Source organism: Pelobates fuscus, chromosome 3 (assembly GCF_036172605.1).
Source record: "Pelobates fuscus isolate aPelFus1 chromosome 3, aPelFus1.pri, whole genome shotgun sequence".
NCBI lineage: Eukaryota > Metazoa > Chordata > Amphibia > Anura > Pelobatidae > Pelobates > Pelobates fuscus.
The window spans coordinates 27,945,585-27,964,963 of record NC_086319.1 but is presented as its reverse complement, the minus strand read 5'-3'; the positions used below and the strand labels follow the sequence as shown (position 1 = coordinate 27,964,963).

At 35.4% G+C, this 19,379-nt stretch overlaps 1 protein-coding gene across 2 annotated transcripts in view; it reads left to right on the top strand.

The window, feature by feature from the left end:
- The window catches only part of KCND2 (potassium voltage-gated channel subfamily D member 2), a 361,032-nt gene that overhangs the window by 318,899 nt on the left and 22,754 nt on the right, over positions 1-19,379 (top strand). For both annotated transcript variants that reach the window (XM_063446840.1, XM_063446839.1), the window contains exons 3-4: positions 1,564-1,659; positions 9,372-9,467. In XM_063446840.1, coding sequence (XP_063302910.1) covers positions 1,564-1,659; positions 9,372-9,467 — 192 coding nt within the window. The remainder of the gene's footprint in view (positions 1-1,563; positions 1,660-9,371; positions 9,468-19,379) is intronic.

Below are 19,379 nucleotides of genomic sequence, written 5' to 3'. Positions count from 1 at the left end.
GTCCCTCTACACAAAGCAAGAGCATATGAAGAGTAGTAAAAACATAAATAAATCATTATTACTTATTTATTTATTTGATCAATGAGCCAAATCCATAGGCATGGGCCTGGAGCTTCAACCCCTACGTTAATCCGGCTCTGAGACTACCTTATTGGAAAAGTGATTCTTGCAGTATGGTGTACAATCTTGCATATTTAAAACAAGGTGGTATTTTCTGTGGCATTTAAAGGTAAACTGAAGTAGCTTAGAAAAAAATGAAAAGGACAGTCTGGGCACCAAACAAGTTTAGCTGAATGAGGTGGTTTGGTGTATAGATCATTCCCCCTAAAGCAGGCTTCCCCAAACTCCAACCCTCCAGATGTTGCTGAACTACAACTCCCATGATTCTATGAATAAAATAGATAGGCTGAGAATCATGGGAGTTGTAGTTCAGCAACATCTGGAGGGCCAGAGTTTGGGGAAGCCGGCCCTAAAGTCTCACTGATGAATTCTATGCCATTTAGGAGTTAAATCACTTTGTTTATGCAGCTCTAGCAACACCCACCTTTGGTGAGACTCACACAGCCTCTCTTTTTGTACTGTGTGTTTAATTTAAAAATTCCTACTCTACTCTGCTAAAAGTCTGCTAGAGCCTGAAACTGTCTTATGTGAATGAAAAAAGTTCAATTAAAAGAGCAGGCGATAACAACTTCTAAACTAAACACACTGTGCTGTAAGATCTGAATGAAAATTAAACTTTTTTTTTTATGGAGGTTGTGTGAGTTACAGTCAGGGAAGCTGTGGTTAGGCCTGCATACAAAAGTTATTTGACTCCTAAGTAGCATAGGAGTAAAGACAATGAGGGCGCAATCTATACACCAGAACATGTTCATTACGCTGTGTTGGTACTTATAGTGTCCCTTTAATTACATTTCATTGTTTTCATGTGGTGCCATATTGCGTGGCATGTGAGCGGACGTTAAATATGGGTCCCTATGAACATTTTACAATGCATTTATACAGACTCCTGTTATTGCATATTCCTAGATGACCTGTGCATTAGTTTTCATTAATAAATATTTAACTAAAAAGCCAAAGTGGGGACATACTGAATCACTGTAATAAATAGAACAATTACTCTCTAACTTTTAACTAGAAGGTAGAAACTCCAACGCTGAGGTAATTCATCAGACGTATGAGACACTAGGGGATCATTTATGAACAGAGCAATTTGCCTCTCCACCAAACCAGATGTCAAATTCCTTGTAGAGCAGCTTTATTTTGAAATGAAAGGCATAGGTAAAGAATTAAACACCAAAAAAAAAAATCGCATTACTGGGATTTTCCTGGGAATACCTTGAAAATTAATTTTTACAAAATCAATTTCTTACTCAGAAAAAATGGTATCTGGAATTCAATCCAAATATCATTTTATAGCCGTCTAGAATTGTAATTTTCAGCATCTTTGGAATTGGCAGTTTCCTTTAATTATGTCAACATTTTTGCAGGGCATTCCGATATTGTGTATGTTAAGCTGTGTTTTATATATATATATTTTTTTTATTTTTTTTTTTTTTTTTACAGAAATCAAGGCTTGCGAGGATTCGGGTGGCTAAAAGCGGAAGCGCTAATGCTTATCTACAGAGCAAACGCAGCGGTTTATTAAATGAAATTCTACAGGTGATGTACCTTTCTTGCTTTCCCCCATGCTCTATATTTGCTGTATCTAAATGCACTTCTAAAATCACATGAAAGAGAGCCTTTGCTTATCAAAGTATCAAAATACAAGTTTCCCTGAAGCATATTGAATACTAAATCTCAAATGCAATTGAATAATTCAATACAACAGTAACTAGAAAGCTAAAGACCATTCATAATTGATTGTTGAAAATGGTATTTCAGCTCAGTTAAGCTCATGTACAGAATGTTCTAGAGCAAAATGTGTTTTGGTAGTTTCATCCATCATATGAACAGTGCTTTGATGGAACACACGCAATGTAGCAATATGTACTTTGTAGTTAATCTGAAGCAATTATCTTGCAATGCCTCATTCACATGTGAGTGCTGTGAGGGAACACTTACTCTTGAAGCAAAAATAAAAAAGAAGTGCAGGTCGGTTATTGCACCTCTCCTGCCACTAGAGAAGAGAGGACTATGGGTAGCTGCCTTACGTTACAATACCAAAATATATTACGTAACAGTATTTATTTAGTATTATTGTTTTTTTAGTTCTCACAGTATTAGTATACCTTAAGAAAGGTTTGTTTGTAATTACTCCCTGTCAATTTCTAGTCAGCCCAGTTCCTAAACAGCACATATTAGGTCAAAGTAATGAAGTTGGGGGAAGAAATAGCCAATACAGTTGTTATAAGGTTATAGATTATTTTAATTCTTCTATTTTGCTCTTGCAAGAATACTCACATTGCCAATAAAAATTAAAGAGTGGAAAAAAAAATTAAAAGAAACACCTACTAGACTCGTGCATTTGGTTTCAAATGAATTGTGAGTTGTCCAAATTTTGGCTGATCTATACTTTGTCCAAAATCTCAAACTAAAAAACACGGACTATATGGACAAAATCACGAAACAAAACAAAATGAACAATGGACAAGTCACTTTCATGATTGTGAGTTCTGTCCATGAAGCAAAAAATAAATAAAAATGATTGAACATTTAGTTGCTGTCCTCCTAATCATCATTTTGATCACAGATTAAGTGAGAAATGACCAATAAAAGCAGAAAAGGATTAACATTAAAACAAAAAATCTGTATTGTTATATTTAATTAATATACAAATATAGGTATTTCACTATTCTTTTTTCCCCTCTATTGGTTACTTCTTCTAACTTAAGCCTCGATTCTTGGGTAAGATTTTTCAAATGATTTAATAATTTTGGATAAAGTTTTAAAAAGATTTGTTGAAAAAAAAATGATCAAACATTGTATTATATATAGAAATATATATGTCAATTAATATATATATAAAATATCAAAATACTTTTCAAAATATTAAATCATGTTAAAGGTTTATCCAAAAATATAAAATCATTAAAAAAAAAATGTATCCATTTGAAAAATATTTATCAATTTGATAAGCTTATTAAAAAATATTGAAGTAAGTGCTTGATCTGTGAACCAAGGTATGTGTACATTTTCAGTACTGACTGGCCACTTTTTACGCCATTTTGGTTCATCTGAATCATTTTTCCCCACACTACTGCATGAACGAAATTTGTCCAAACCAGAACGCCATATGGACAAAAGCCCAAATTGACCAAAACATTTTTTACGTACTTATTGATTAGGAGGAACCAAATGTTTTTATCGGTACATAAGTCTAACATTTACTGTGCAACACCTTCTTTCCCATTGACAGTGCTTCGAGGGTACTCATATTAACTTACACTTTAACTAAATACTCAGCCCTCAGTGCATCCTATCACATCCAGTGATAAAATGCATGCAGTGAATAATTGGGGCACACACACCTAGTACAGTCGTAGATGTGTGCTGTATCTTGACTAGCACAATGAGTAAAGAATAAAATGAGAATACATAAAGACAATTTAAATAAAATATTTGGAGTGCTTTGCACGGGAAAACGTGTACATGAATTTTTCATGTATTAATAAAATATTGGTTGAGGTTGGAGTCTCTTTTTTTTCTAACAGGGTGTTAATCATGCTCTTAGTAAGCAAAGTTCATAGAACATATTGAACGTTTAATCATCCCTGTCTGTTTATGACATTCAATGCACTATAAAATAAATGTCTAGCTCTCAAAAACAGTCCAACTCTGTAAATAACTCGTAAAACAAATGATACAACTATGCAGGTTTTGTATTTGTCATTCAATCTCTCTGTGTTTTGCCAAATTATTCTTCTGTGAAGCAAATGTTTTTTTATATTTGTAGCTGATGTCCCTCAAATATCAAAGGAGAATTCTGATTAGCGATAACTGATTTCATAAAATCTCCTTACATACTCGTCAGCATTAGTTTTTGGGTAATTATGTATACTTTTTAAAGAAGGATGCCCGCATGCGGAATACCACTAATTAAAGGGCTAATTGCTTGTTGAATGAAATGTCGCTCATGTGATTTGGTTGTTTGTCTATAAATTTAGTTACGAGGAGGAAGCAGGTAGCAATTTGATTTTGTTTGATAACAATTTCATTACGGTATTTAAAACTCCCTGCCACTTCCTAAATCCACCCATGGCCCCCTCTTACAAACCAACCAATCACAGCACATGACTGATTCTGAATAGCAGAAAAAAAAACACAACACAATAAAAATAATAATAAAATAATAAAAATAAATGTTTGGCCCACAACGGCTTGGCACAGACTGAACTTGAATTGCAGACCTTATAAGAGCTTTCAGATGTCTTTCAAGATTATTCCTCTGAGTCCTCTAAATAAAAAAAAAAAATTATATTTAAAAAACTCCACCTACTACCCACGGGTGTGTTTGCTAGGTGACCCAATCGGCGCTCGGCCCGCATTATTGTATTAGAGGCCCCACCCACTGGTTATGGCTGGCGGCATGGCGACACTATGTCTCAGTTGCTAGTGTTTTTTATGACACTCCATAAACACGGCATGAAAGGTGGGGGCATGAGGGAGGATTTTAACCTCTCTTATACTATTTAGTAACAGTAGGGGCTTGTCTTAATTTTGATCGTTCTACTGCTTGGTAGATAAATCTCTCATCAGGGCCTCGATTTAATATTTTCGAATACGCTTTTCAAATGATTTAATATTGTTGGATAAACTTTTAATATGATTGCATATTTTATAAAACATTTCACTATTTTTATATTTTTGATATATATTTTTTGGATATAAATCCTACGTCCGCAAAACCTTATGCGGCACTCGTTTCAAGAGAGGGGAATTTGCACGTTTGTTACATATAGTTACATAGTTACATAGCTGAAAAGAGACTGGCGTCCATCAAGTTCAGTCTTCCTCACATTGTTTTTTGGTGTTGATCCAAAAGAAGGCAAAAAACCCAGTTTGAAGCACTTCCAATTTTGCAACAAGCTAGGAAAAAAAAATCCTTCTTGACCCCAGAATGGCAGTCAGATTTATCCTTGGATCAAGCAGTTAAAAGATTATATCCTTGAATATTCTGTTTTTGCAAATATGCATCTATTTGAACATCTGTATGGACTCTGATAAAACCACTTCTTCAGGTAGAGAATTCCACATCCTGATTGTTCTTACAGTAAAAAAAACCCTCTCAGGCAACGTTTTTCTAAACTAAATAGGTTTAAATGTCTTAACCTTTCTTTATAGCTGATATGTTCCATTCCTTTCATTAATTTTGTAGCCCGCATCTGCACTTTTTCTAGTGCCATAATATCCTTCTTATGGCACTTGTTATTTGTATTCATTTTTTAGACAACTCTTAGGACTTATATATATTGTCATGTACTCTCCAAATTAGGAAAAAAATGCACAGCACGAGCTTGCTATAGGTGTACCTAGGTTATATGGTGCCTAGGGCATAAATGTTTGTTGGCACAAAATGTAAGTAATTTTGTGTCTCTTCAGTCCTCCTCACCAACTTTTGTGTCTTTCCAACCATTCTCCTAACCCCTCTCTTTTTTCCTCTCTCCTATTCCCTTTCCATTTGACACCCCTACCTATCAATATTGTAGACCAGATGAGTTGCACAGTAGGAGAGGATCTGTATATTTCCCTGCTTTGTCTGTCATTGGATCTCCGAACAGTGTGCAGAGTCACAATGTTGAGTTACATCTCCATACCCTCCACTAATGTCATGAAAACCTGTTTGGGGAGCAGACAGGCCTGCCAACCAGCAGACAGCCCTCCCAACTGTTCTGGAGTTGTTCCCTGGTGTCCCGACTTCTAAAGTTGTCCTCTGAATTGCCGATTATTGCCCCTTGTTTTGTTTTGTATCCAGAATTTGCTTCTAAAATCCAAAGTTTAGTAAATAACTCTTTTTATGACCGAATAGCTAGCAACATATTTCTAGTCTCTCACTCGGCTCTACAAAGCTCAGAGGGACAGGAATTTTCCCTGTGAATGAAATTTCCTGTAATGAAATCACAGCACAGAGGTTTCTGTTTCTGTACTGAAATGCTGAGTCCATCATACCCGATTTAGCAGCTGGAAAGAATGAATGTCAATCCTTTTGACAGTTCAAAGCTGCTTTGTCTTACCTGTGCACTTTTCACGCATAGCAGTTAGATGGAGCAGACAATCGTCGTGTTTTGCAGTTTGTTCTTCGTGCTGCAGGTACTCATTCGTGATACAGCCTGTATCTTTTTATTTGACTGAAGAGCCTCCGCGATTAAAGTGACACTATAGGCGCTCTGAAACATTCATACACAATCAAGGTTATACTTACCTAGCCTAAAATAAATGCTCGTAGTAGTTCGGGAATCCTTGGTGAGGAGAAAGCAAAGAAACGTAATCATGCAGAACAGCTTCATCTGGAATAACGTCTCACAAGCAGAAACCTGGTCATTCGTACATTTCCCAGAATCCTATGCTCAATTCATTCTAACAAAAATCAAAAAGGCTGCCTAGTATTTATTATTTTATTATTTATATAGCGCCATCAAATTCCGTAGCGCTGTACAATGGGTATTATGTGCAATATCACTCTTAGTGGCATCTTATTACAATTTAAAAAAAAATAAAAAAAATGCTTATTCAACTGAATGGAAGCTGCTGCCTCTAAATCATTCTAATATATAAAAAATAATTCAGTGTGCAAGTGTATGACATAATGTTTCTTACATGCATCTTGAGTGACATTTTAGACACAGGATAGAATCAGATCCATAGGGGTTATACTTCCAAGTGGTTGTTGCTTGTTACAGCTCCCATCATCAGTCCTGCTCAGGAGAGAGTCTAAGTTAAAATGTGGGTAGTTACCTATGGAATAACTCCCATTAACCTGAGGCAAACCAGGATTAGGGGCGTGATGGCAGCCCCACTGTCCATTTCAGAAAATAACTAAATAGAGTACATTACATAAATGCAATAAATAAAGAGTCACTTAAACCCTTCTATCCAAATGTTTTGAGTTTCTTTTCTCTTTATAGTGTCCTATTGGGCACTATTTAATAGATTCGCCCTTATAGGTGGTGAAAATCATACAAATTTAAGCAAACACACATAACTTACATTATAAAAATACAAATAATAATGTATCAAATATATAATACAATCCCAACTTTGTAACCTATGGAAAACAGAGATAACAGATTTAACTGGTTACTTGTTTGCAATCTCCTAATTTGCATATTGCAATTATACAAATCAATGTAGTTTTCGGTTTTACCAACAGAGGGCGCTGGAGAGTCATCATAGATAATACTTTTATGCAGAACACTTATTAAAGGGATATTCACTTTATGCACCATAAAAACCTATGATGAATTGCACGGTGGCCCGCAGTCCATGTCTCCTAGCATATAGTTGCTTATAACTGTATCAGTTTATTATATTGCTTGATACTTATGGCATAGTATATGGATTATTCATATCATCCCTCCAATCTAGGTCTACAAACACAAAAAATAGATATAGAAGATAATATTTGACTTCCACCTTTGCCATCCAACATAGGCGGGTGTTGTGTGTCCGTATTATTTATTCATTTGTGTATTACTTTTTCTTGCTTTACATGTCTATTATTCTTGTACAACTATATGAGATTTCAAATTGTATTGTAGACTTTTGTTTTGTAATAACTGTATTTTCTTCTCTTTACCCCTAAACAGTGGTGTATCCTGGTTTTGTGCTGCCCTAGGCAGGACAAAACTCAGGCGCCCCCGCGCGACACCCCCACCCAACCCTTCTCCCCGCCCCCGTCCCGCCTTCTAAATACACACACACACACACACAAATTCACTGACAGATACGCATACACTAGCTAACAGACACACACACACTCACTAGCAGACACACACACTCACTGTCAGACACACACACTCTCTGATATATAATATAATATATAATATATATATATATAATATAATATATAATATAATATATAATATATATATATATATAATATAATAATATAATATATATAATATATATATAATATATATATATAATATATATATAATATAATATATATATAATATATAATAATATATATATATATAATATTATATATATATATATAATATATAATAATATATATATATAATATATAATAATATATATATATATAATATAATATATATAATATATAATAATATATATATATATATAATATATAATAATATATATATATATATATAATATATAATAATATATATATATATATATAATATAATATATAATAATAAATATAATATATAATAATATATATATATATAATAATATATAATAATATATATATATATAATAATATATATATATATATATATATATATATAATATATATATAATAATATATATATATAATAATAATATATATAATATATATATATATAATAATAATATATATAATAATAATATATATAATAATAATATATATAATAATATATATATAATAATATATATATATATATATATATATATATATAATATTATATATATATAATATATAATTAATTTAACCTACCCCCCCAGCCTCCTTACCTTTGGGAATGCTGGGGGGGGGTTTCTTTACCTCCCTGGGATCTAGTGGGGCTGCCGGTCGGGCTGCTGGGCTGGTTGCTGGGCGGGCGGCTGGCGAGGGAGCTCTTCCTCTGAGCTGTCTGCTCAGCTCCCTCGCGCGCCGCAGAGTGAGGCTGGGAGCCGGAAGATGACGTCATCTTCCGGCTCCCAGCCTCACTCTGCGGCGCGCGAGGGAGCTGAGCAGAGAGCTCAGAGGAAGAGCTCCCTCGTCAGCCGCCCGCCCAGCAACCACCCCAGCAGCCCGACCGGCAGCCCAGTTAGCCGCAAGGCTAACAAGGCATTTGCCCTGGGCATTTGGGGGCGGCGTTTTTTGCCGCCCCCTGGAAAATGCCGCCCAAGGCAAATGCCTTGTTTGCCTCGCGGCTAATACGCCCCTGCCCCTAAATATAAAAAAACTGATATTATGATATTTTATTACTACTATAAAGTACATTCTGGTGGCATTATGCAGGTCGGGACTCTGTTAAAAAGTGTCTGTCTACTGACACAATAGGAGGGAAAAGAATTGCTTTAATATGATTCAAGGTGAATTAGTTGCCTTAGGAAACACAGAGATTATATGACTTACCAATGTTCTGACTGCAGACTGAAAGACAAGATCAGTCTCCTTCTCATTTGATATGCCCGGGACCATTCACAAAGATATGACAATACAGTTAGTCTATCTACTTTATAGTCCAAAATGATAAATGGAAATAATATATCCTTTCTGTTCACAGGGTTCCGGCGAGGAGGAAAAGGCACTTGTTAGCAAATGTGGCTCCACGTTCGCAACCCAACACTATCACCTGCTTCATTGTCTAGAAAAAACCACGGTAGGGAAATTAAACAATTTCTTTTCATTCTGAAATAAAAACCGATAAGTGGTAGACTTAAGTCGGATGCATATGATTTTATTTTGATACTTTGTGATAGATTGTTATCTTTTCTGATGTTCGCCTTACCGTGTGTTTTTGCTTTTCTTTTTTTACTCAAAAGAAATGTACTTATATCCCATATGTGTATAATTAATGTATATATTTATAACTCAAGTTAAACATTGATGGATCGATGACCAGGTACTTCGGTTGGCAGGAATCAATGCTGGAGAATGAAGAGTACTTGTGGTTCTATTGAAAAAAGATACAGATACGCCACATTACAGCTTGACTCCGGATTGCTTTGTTCACAGTCAATAAAGCATTCCTTTATTTAAATCCACAAAAATAAAACAACATATTTATATATATATATATGGAGAGAGCAAGAGAGAGAGAGAGAATATACATAATGGTAAAATGTAGATTAGTAGTAGTATTATGCCACTGAGGGTGTCCAAGAGAAGGGGTAGAAAACCTTCAGAACTCCAGATGTTGTGGACTACATCTCCCATAATGCTCTTACACCCGTAATACTGGCAAAGCATCAGGGGCGATGTAGTCCCCAACACCTGGAGGGCTGAAGGCTGCCTACCACTGTCCAGGAGAAATCATAATAAACTAAGACACTGGAGGTTGAGTGATGTACAATTGTTGTTATTTATCTTTTTATATGACATGATATTAGGGCTGAAGTATGTGTTTTTAGGTTAGGACTAGGGTGTAGGGTTAGTGTTAGGATTGGTGCTATTGCTCCTTTAATTAAAGGGCAGCACAGGGTCAGGTGTGTCCTGATCTACGTGATATAAAGTAATGTCACACTTTCAGGTGTGTTTAAATCAGCCATCTCACAATAGCAATATGCAGAGCTGCCGAGACAGAACCGTGCTGATCACGGTGTGGTGGATTGGAGTCTGAATGGCAATACAGAGTTATTCACTAAACAGTGTTATTTTACTACAGTGAGAATTCAAATTTTAGGTCAAAGTGACCAAACGTAAAGCAGTGCCAAATTTATTCAATTGGGATACTTTGGCCTTAAATTTGATTTGGGGTCAATATAGCCAAATTAGAAAAAAAGTTTCCTAAGGCTAAGTCATCTGTGCTTGTACTTACACACTTTAAATTCTCACTTTAGTTAATATCCCTGTTAGACAAAAATGTTCATACTCAACTGTAGTTACTGCTTGGCTATTTTTGGCTAAATTTTGCATTTGTTTGAATTTCAGCTAACAACACTTCAATGTGGAGTGAATTAATTCCCAAACAAACTGTGTGTGTTTTGTATAATGTTATGTAAGATATGTTTAATAAAATGAAAAGTAGGTAGATAGACATAAGTATCGCATTAATTGGAATAAGTAAGTGCGTTTTAACATTTATTCAGAATCAAATGAGTATGTAATGACCAGTAATTTTATTCAGTAAGCAAGCTGTAAGAAAAAGGAACTTTTCATACAAAAACTGAATGCATAATTCATGTCTTATTCTAAAGGGTTCACAGGGGGCTTTGAAGAACTTTGTTGATAATATATTAACACTTGAAAACTGTTCAAATAAAAAGCACACATATGCCAGCATGAAGTGTATTTAGATTGTTAATGTATGGAATCATAAAAAGGAATTAAAGAAATCAAAATGACAATTTAGGACGTGGGTTTTGGTTCTGTTCTGTGTTGAACCATTCATCTATGGGTGCATGTTTTGTTTTTTTTGTTTTTTAAATTAAAGATAACTGATCGACTTTTGCCAGTAAGTATCACAGCGAAAAAACGCTATAGATGGTAAAATCATGTTCAGACAGAGGGCTGGCTTCAATTTGCCAAGAAATATTGTGATTAATAGGAAACTAAACATTCTATACCAGTCTGAACAATCTTCCTAACTTAACAAAACTGAATCCACCAAAAAGACTCTGTTAGATATTTTTGTATTGTTAAATTTTATCCGTAGCACAGAAGGATTGGCAATGGGTGGAAGTGTAAGATATATTCTCTTAATTAGTAAAGGGGCCAAGATGGAGTCAACATGGAGCTACTTCTTGATTTTGCCGGGTTTTTCTGAAATTATGTTTATTTTTATTTATGTATGTTTCGTTGTATTGTCATTGGAATCGAGACATCAGATGCATGCAACAGGTTTCCTCAACATTAACAAACAGCCATTTCAGGTGTTGGGTACAAGTCAGGAACCCTGTGAGTCATAGACACATTATTCCTTTATACAAATATAACTATTTGTAAACTATCTCCAACTTGAATTGACCTGAGCAGCCCGGATACGTTTCACCACATCACATCACCACATTACTATCAAAATATATAGTTTAGCGGAAATCTCTATATCCTGACATACCTGGCAAGCCATTGGCCTGTGAGAGTAAAAGCAAGTTAGAATCAAGTTTGTAGGGTTTGTATCCCTGAACATATTCCTAAAAGTCAGGAAACTCACAGTTTTAAGGTTTTCCTGAGGCGGAGCAGCAATTTATAAATTTGGAAGGTGTTTGCAAAGCTCCCAAGCTGTGTTCTTATTTAATACCAGAGTACCTCAGTTCTGCAAATTTCTGTAAAGGTCAAACTCTCAAACTTGCAAGTTTCTCCAATGTATCCAGCAAACCTTATAGATAATCTAGACAATTCCGAATGTTGGTACACAATACCCGTTTTAGGGCTTCTTTCCACGCTTTACACAATCTGTTACCAACACTGTCAGCTTTCAAGCTCGGAAACGTAACAGTTACAGATGGAAAGATTTGTCATCGCTCGTTGAAATGAACAGAATTGACAAAGCATTTTGTTGCACCCGGCTTACATGGTAGATAAAAGGCAACAATATCTCGCTGAATGCTGTTGTTATCTGACTGTACATTATGCCTCTGCAATCTAGATGTGGATAAAAGGAAAGTTTGTGACTTCAATATACCAATGCGGCTTTTGATATTTGTATATTTGAAGGGACACTCTAAGCAGCAGAACTACTACAGCTTAATGTAACGGTTCTGGTGCAAGGAGGTAGTCTGTGCAGGCTCAGCATTGTAATCACTATATACAAGGATGGCATATATACATTTATATCCTACAACATCCAGCACACTCACTCATTCACTAAACAGCAACTTCAAATCTCACAGAATGTCATTTTTTTTTAAACACCTGACTAAGGCAAACATAATAGGGATGTAGTTACAGCAGGGGTTCCAAAAAGGTATGTTCCCATATGTTCTAGAACTGCAACTCCCATGATGCTTTGCATGCCTTTAGAATGACAAAGCATCATTGAAGCTGTAGTTTTACAACATCCATGGATCTACCTGTTGGGAAACCCCGAGTTACAGTATATGGATAAGCCTGCCACACCAATCTACCCAAATTTTTTACATATCTATATAATTTACCAAATTAAAAAAGGGTGCACTCACAGGTCTTTCTATAAATTCAATGGTGTTCATTGGAACATAAAGTCACAAAAATAACTGATCAACGTTTCAATCCGATCTTTGTGACTTTATGTTCCAATAAACTCCATTGAATTTATGGAAAGACCTGTGAGTGCACCGTTTTTTCTAATTGGGTATATATTTCAATGTGGGATTGCACCAAGGCACTGTATTTCAAAATTATGGATTAAAGGGTTAGTGCCAATATATATATATATATATATATATATATATATATATATATATATATATATTATTTTTATTTATTTTAACACATATCTAGATTGGTAAGTCAGGGGTATACAAACACTAATGATAACATATTTGCTTAGTAGGCTCATGTAATACATATAGAAGTGATCAATAAAATAATATCTAAATTAATTAGATTTGTGACTTTTTTTAAATCACAAAATAAAGAAAACATTTTTCAATTCCAATACAAATATTTTACCCCTACATCTACTTTAAAAAGTGTGCAAAAAAAATAAATAAAAACAGAAGGGGTAAATAAATAGAAGTGTTTAAATTAGATTTACAAGGGTGAAGAGTTCTGGAGCTACCGTACCTCTTTTCGAGTGTCATGGTGGGGTTGCTATGGAAATAAACTAAAAAATGCACGTTTTTCTTGGCATGCATACAAGGAGCAAAACAGCTCACGTAAAATGTTCTGATTAAGTCAGTGGAAGTGAATGTGAGTTACATGTAGACGTTAAACTCAAGAAAAGACCATGTAAAACTGGTGTTACAAAAGATTTGTAATCGCTTATCTTCTGTCAAAGGTGATTGTCCTTAATGGCTCCATTTTTAACACAAGCATGGAAACGAGTCCTTAGCAGAGGTACTTTGTATAACAGCAAGCTGGAGTGTATGAAAATCAAACAAAAAAAAGAAAAATTCAAGTGTTTCCATAAATAAATCTGAAGTAAAACATAAAACACTAAAAAATATAGACACCTACGAATTTACCCTCAGCCATTAGATCTACACCGGTAATTGAATAAAGCCCAAATTTATGTAAATATTAAGAATTGTCCTTCTCACATTTCACAATGTTTTGCATTGGAATCATGTCTAAGTTTGTACATATTCTGTCTTTATGTGTATCAAAATATCTGTCATATCTCTTAGTTTGTCTCTTTCTCTGTCATCTAAAATAATTTCCATTCCCTTATTTTCTCTGTCACGATATTACCATGTAGGGGTTATCTCATGTTTTGGATGATCCCATCTTACCAATAAGCAGTTCACCACCCATTAAGGTACCATTTCAACTTTCCTTCTGATTTTGGAAGATTTAGCCTCACCTTCCTTCACTGTGACCCCAATAGCTGTAATCACAAACGTTTCTTACACATTTTTGGATGAAGACATCGAAATGTGTTTGTGTGGCTGAAACAACCTGAAGGTGATCTATATCTGAAAAAATCAGTCATTTTTTTGTGTGTGTGTTTATATGTGTGATTCTTGTAACATTGTTACATTTTGTCCAAGCCCAAATATTCCATATCACAGTGGCACTTAATCACTGGTTGAGATTGTTTAATTAACTAATGTCAAAACAATGAATGCATTTTCCTTAATAAATGTTATATCTGAATATAATTAATTATTGGAAACTGATTACGGTGACACAATCTTACACCAAAGAACAGATTTTTATAATAGCACTAGACAATACAAATAATAATAATATTGATACATCGGAACATGTTTTTGCTCTTTATTTACTTTTATAAACCTAATTGCTGGCTCTATTTTCTTTATAGAAGGACAGTCCACTAAAGTAGAAATATGTATTTTTTCATGCAATCAAGCACCTTATTGAGGTGACATTGTTCACGCAGTACTTCTTGATTTTTCAATCACAATAGCAAAAATAGAAGCTGTCAATGTGAGATTTTAAAAAAATCAAGTAACATTGTCAAAGGCCGGTGAAGCGTATCGGCCAGTCTTTCGAAACGTACATTTTATGCTTTTTGTGTGACAGCACAAAACATAAGTTCAGTGAAAAGTACCAAATGATTTGAAAACCAAAATGGTACCTTATTTTAGACGTTACTATGTAGAAGATTACAGTCAAATAAATGATACTCATACATTTCTCTATATAGAAATGGATTCAGCAGTTGGGGATAGGAAGGTAAGTAGCGAGATTATGCTCAATATTATCATTATTTTTATAAAAGTCTGTTCTGCAGTTTTAAATGTAAATATTTGCAGCTATTACTGTTTCTATAACTCTACAATAAAATATATTCACATGTGATGAATCATTTAGAAATATCTCATAGTTAGTTTAAAACGCAGGGAATAACATTGTTTTATTGCCTACTTTAACCAACGCCATACATACAACATATGTTTTTGCTTCCATATTTTCAATGTGTCATGTGTCAATATGTAGGTGCTCTTATTAAAGGGACACTCCAGTGCCCAAATAAAACATAAATAATAAACATTATTTAGTTGATGTACTCCAAATGAAAACATGCATGTATTTATTAATGCTTTTTTTCATTGGTGATATATCTAAACCCAGCTTGTAAAACCTGTAGTTGTCTTGTCTGCTGCCTTTACAAACCCTCCTCTTCTAACACCGCCCCAATTTTCTGTGGCTGTCCAATCACAGGCTTTCCAATGCAGATCAATTAGAAGTCATTGCAAGGCAGGTACTCTGAGCAATTGCCTGATTCCCACATTTAGCTCTACTGAGCTAACCAAACCAGGAAGTAAAATTACCTGTTGTCTGCTTGAAAGCCAGGGGGGTGTAACCAGGTTAATTTATAAAAGTGTCAATTTCTATTGAATTCTGCACGTATTGCAACATGAAAAAAGAGGACACACTCTTCACACATAAAGCTTTTCAGAAAGCTAAAGTGCTCCAGGGGTCTGGGGTGTCCCTTTAAGTAACTTTATTAAAGGAAAACTATAGTGTTAGGAATTCACAGCTGCATTCCTAAAACTATAGTGTCCCTCTGCCCTTGTGCCACCCTCTGGCAACTAAAGAGTTGAGAATCTCTTTAAACACTGACTCTGTAATGCCTCCCCCATAGTTGTGCATTAAATCAATACTTTCCTGTGGGGATTTAGAAGACGCTGGACATCCTCATGCAAGGCAAGCTGGTGTGACGCCTCTCCCTGGGGTCCAGTGGGGATCTTCTCTCGGGAGTTTAGTGATGCTGGTTGCCGGAATAATTTCATATTGCGGCACCCGGCATCACTACAGAGGGCGCGCGAGGGAGCAGTGAGGAGCAGAAAGAGTGAGTTCCCTCGCTGCAGCCAGCAACCTCTCCTCCCCGGTCGGGTAAATGTTAGCAGAGTAGGTACCTGCAATGTAGGGAGAGCAAGTGCCTACTCTGCCTTAGTAAGCGTGGCAAACTCGCGGCGCGCCGGGCCGCAAAAATATTCATTGTGGGCCGCATGCAGCCCGTGGGACGCAAGTTTGTCATGCTTGGTGTAATGTAAGACAAAAATGTGGTATATACTGAATATGACAATATTGATAGATGCTGCAAAAATCCAGTACACTAATATTTTTTTAAACTTGCAACACTGTTTTTTCACACTTGCATCTTTTTTTCATTGTATAAAGAGTGTGCAATACTTCGGAACATAAGCTACTCGAAGATTTGTTGGAAGTGTGAACATAGCCAGGTCTCTGTTTGATGGCTATTATAATGGCACATTAATATGAATGAAGAATCTGTGATTTATCTGTTTAGAACTATCCTCAATTAGCCATGGTTGCGAAGAACTACACATGGCAGGTTTTTAAATTCCACCCTGCATTTCCACAAAAACTTGCGAAGGAGGTCGTTCGGTACTCAGCAGAGATAGCTAAGTACAATTTAGTGATTTTGTTATTACAGCAGGACACATCAAGTATACAAAATAACCCGCTAACTCGCAATTTGTGTAGAAAAAAACCCGAAAAGCATAAAAATAAAATAAGACCATAAAATGTGAAAGAAATTGGAGCTAAAATAGCTGTACAATAAGGCTCAAAATATACCATATGATTACCCCATTGTGTCTACTTTCACAAATGCTATGCATTTATGGGGTAATTTGAACTGTCAATCTGGTACCAACTGGAAATATCAAATATCAACATTCTAATTGTGAAAACTTCAAAGATCAGGTGTCTTATATGGCACTGTAACTTCACATTGAGTATGCTTAATACATGAGTTTACGGAGTATAATGATCATAGTGGCGCATATCAGATTTGCAAAATGCCCAACAAAACTGTAATCTGTATGTAAAAAATTAAAATAAAATTAATAAATAGGTAACAATGGCAGTATACTAAGGCACAATTTACATGATATGTGTCTAAATTCTTAAATGGAAGGCCAAAGGCATACATTGGAGATACTGTTGTACTCAGATGATGTATCTGAACGCCATATGGGGTTTTGTACAGGAGTAGCACACATAAAGTTTACACAATGCATAATCAAAATGTTACATGTGTGTATGTTAAAAGGGAGTAGATGACTGTGTCTCTCGTTAGCGCACTGGCTAAATTTTGTGCATAATTGACATTTGGAAGTCTAGAACAGAGTTATAGGCTGCTGAAGTCACATGTGCTGGTGTTGTAACTGCACATACTGACTAAAAGCCGAAGTGGTCATGCTGGTTGGAGTAACCCTTTAAGTACAAAACAGGCAATCTGAAGCTGTGTCCTACAGAGGTTAATTTTATTATAACAGTTGTGTCTGTCGGTCTTTGAACTAACCTCATTCACTGTTACTATCTGCACCTTTCACACTTCATAGGTTAGCTGTAGAAGTAAACCTGCATTCATTACAAGATGGTTTGCCTCAACTTGGTGTTTTGTAAAGTGTCTTGATATTTGCATTACAAAGAAATATTCTATTATTTCCAATTTAATTCCATCCTAGTTTATTCATGTTAATACTAAAATAGTCCTACCTCAAGGGCTGATCAACTCTGCATTATTGAAGGTTTCTGTGGCCTAGTTTATCGATCGGTTGTGAGCCATTATCTACACAGGCTCTGAAACAGAGCTCCCCTTCTCCCCCTCGTATTATTTAGAATTGAAAGAGCCACATCTTGTTTATTTGCTCAACCCGATATCTCTGATAAGATATGGCTGTGCTATTTTTCATGATCTCAATGTTTCATTGTATGCTATAGCCTGTCTTGGAATAGCCAGTGTAGTGTATATGAAGCTGATCAGTTTACCATCACTGGTGCTCTATATGCGTGCCCCATTAGGCAGGGTGTATGTATACTTATGGCCCTATAGATGGACTGTTTAGGCATTCATGCACTCGCACCCCATTTTCTAAATAATACACATGCACTTAGAATCACCAAGCTGTGATGTCACCCTGCTGTGGGGGTAAGCTTGTTTTTTAATTAAAACATCTACACTCAACATTCTATTAAGTGCTTCAAACACTGAATGCGTGATAAAATGTTGCTTGCTATAGACTAGAGAAAAGTGGCAGTTCCCTTTATATGCCACAAATTTTAATTGCATTATTTGTCAATGCTAAATTAAAGGGACACTATGGTCACCAAAACAACTTTAGCTTATTAAAACAGTTTTAGTTATATAGACCATGACTCTAAAGTCTCACTGCTCAATTCTCTGCCATTTAGGAGTTAAATTACTTTTGTTTCTCTTTATACAGCCCTAACACACCTCTCCTGACTGTGACTGACAGAGCCTGTATGAAAACAAAATGGTTTTATTTTCAATCAGATGTTACTTACTTTAAACGTTTTTGTCTCCTGCTCTGTAAAGTGAACTTTAATCACACACAGGAGGCTCCTGCAGGGTCTAGCAAGCTATTAACAGAGCAGGAGATAACTAATTCTAAATTAAACAGAATTTGCAATAAAGGTGTAAACATTAGATGACTCTTTACAGGAAGTGTTTGTCAAGGCTGTGTAAGTCACATACAGAGAGGTGTGACTAGGGCTGCAGAAACAAAGTGATCTATACACCAAGACTGCTTAATTAAGCAAAAGTTGTTTTGTTGACTATAGTGTCCATTTAACGTTAGTCTGTGTTTAGAGGACACAGGTTGGCACAGAAAGGATCAAACTTTGTCAAAATGTACACGTCTGGTCATGATGTTCTGTTCTGGATAAAATGTATGAATTGGTAGAAGGCAATTGGTATGAAAAGGTAGAAGTAAGTCACAGAGAGACACACACTGACTTGAGGGTGACAAAGGCGACTGCAATGTTTTTTATAATACTTGAATAGAAAAAGATTTAAATAAGATTTTCACTGAACAAATACAATTAAAAATGTCTTTCACATTGCCGATTAATCTCCCCTACTCTGCCAGGCCAGTAAATAGGCTGCATACATATCTGCTGCCCCCCACAGGTCAAACAAGAGTATAACAACAGACTCTGCAAAATCCCAAATAGGTCATTTTCAATT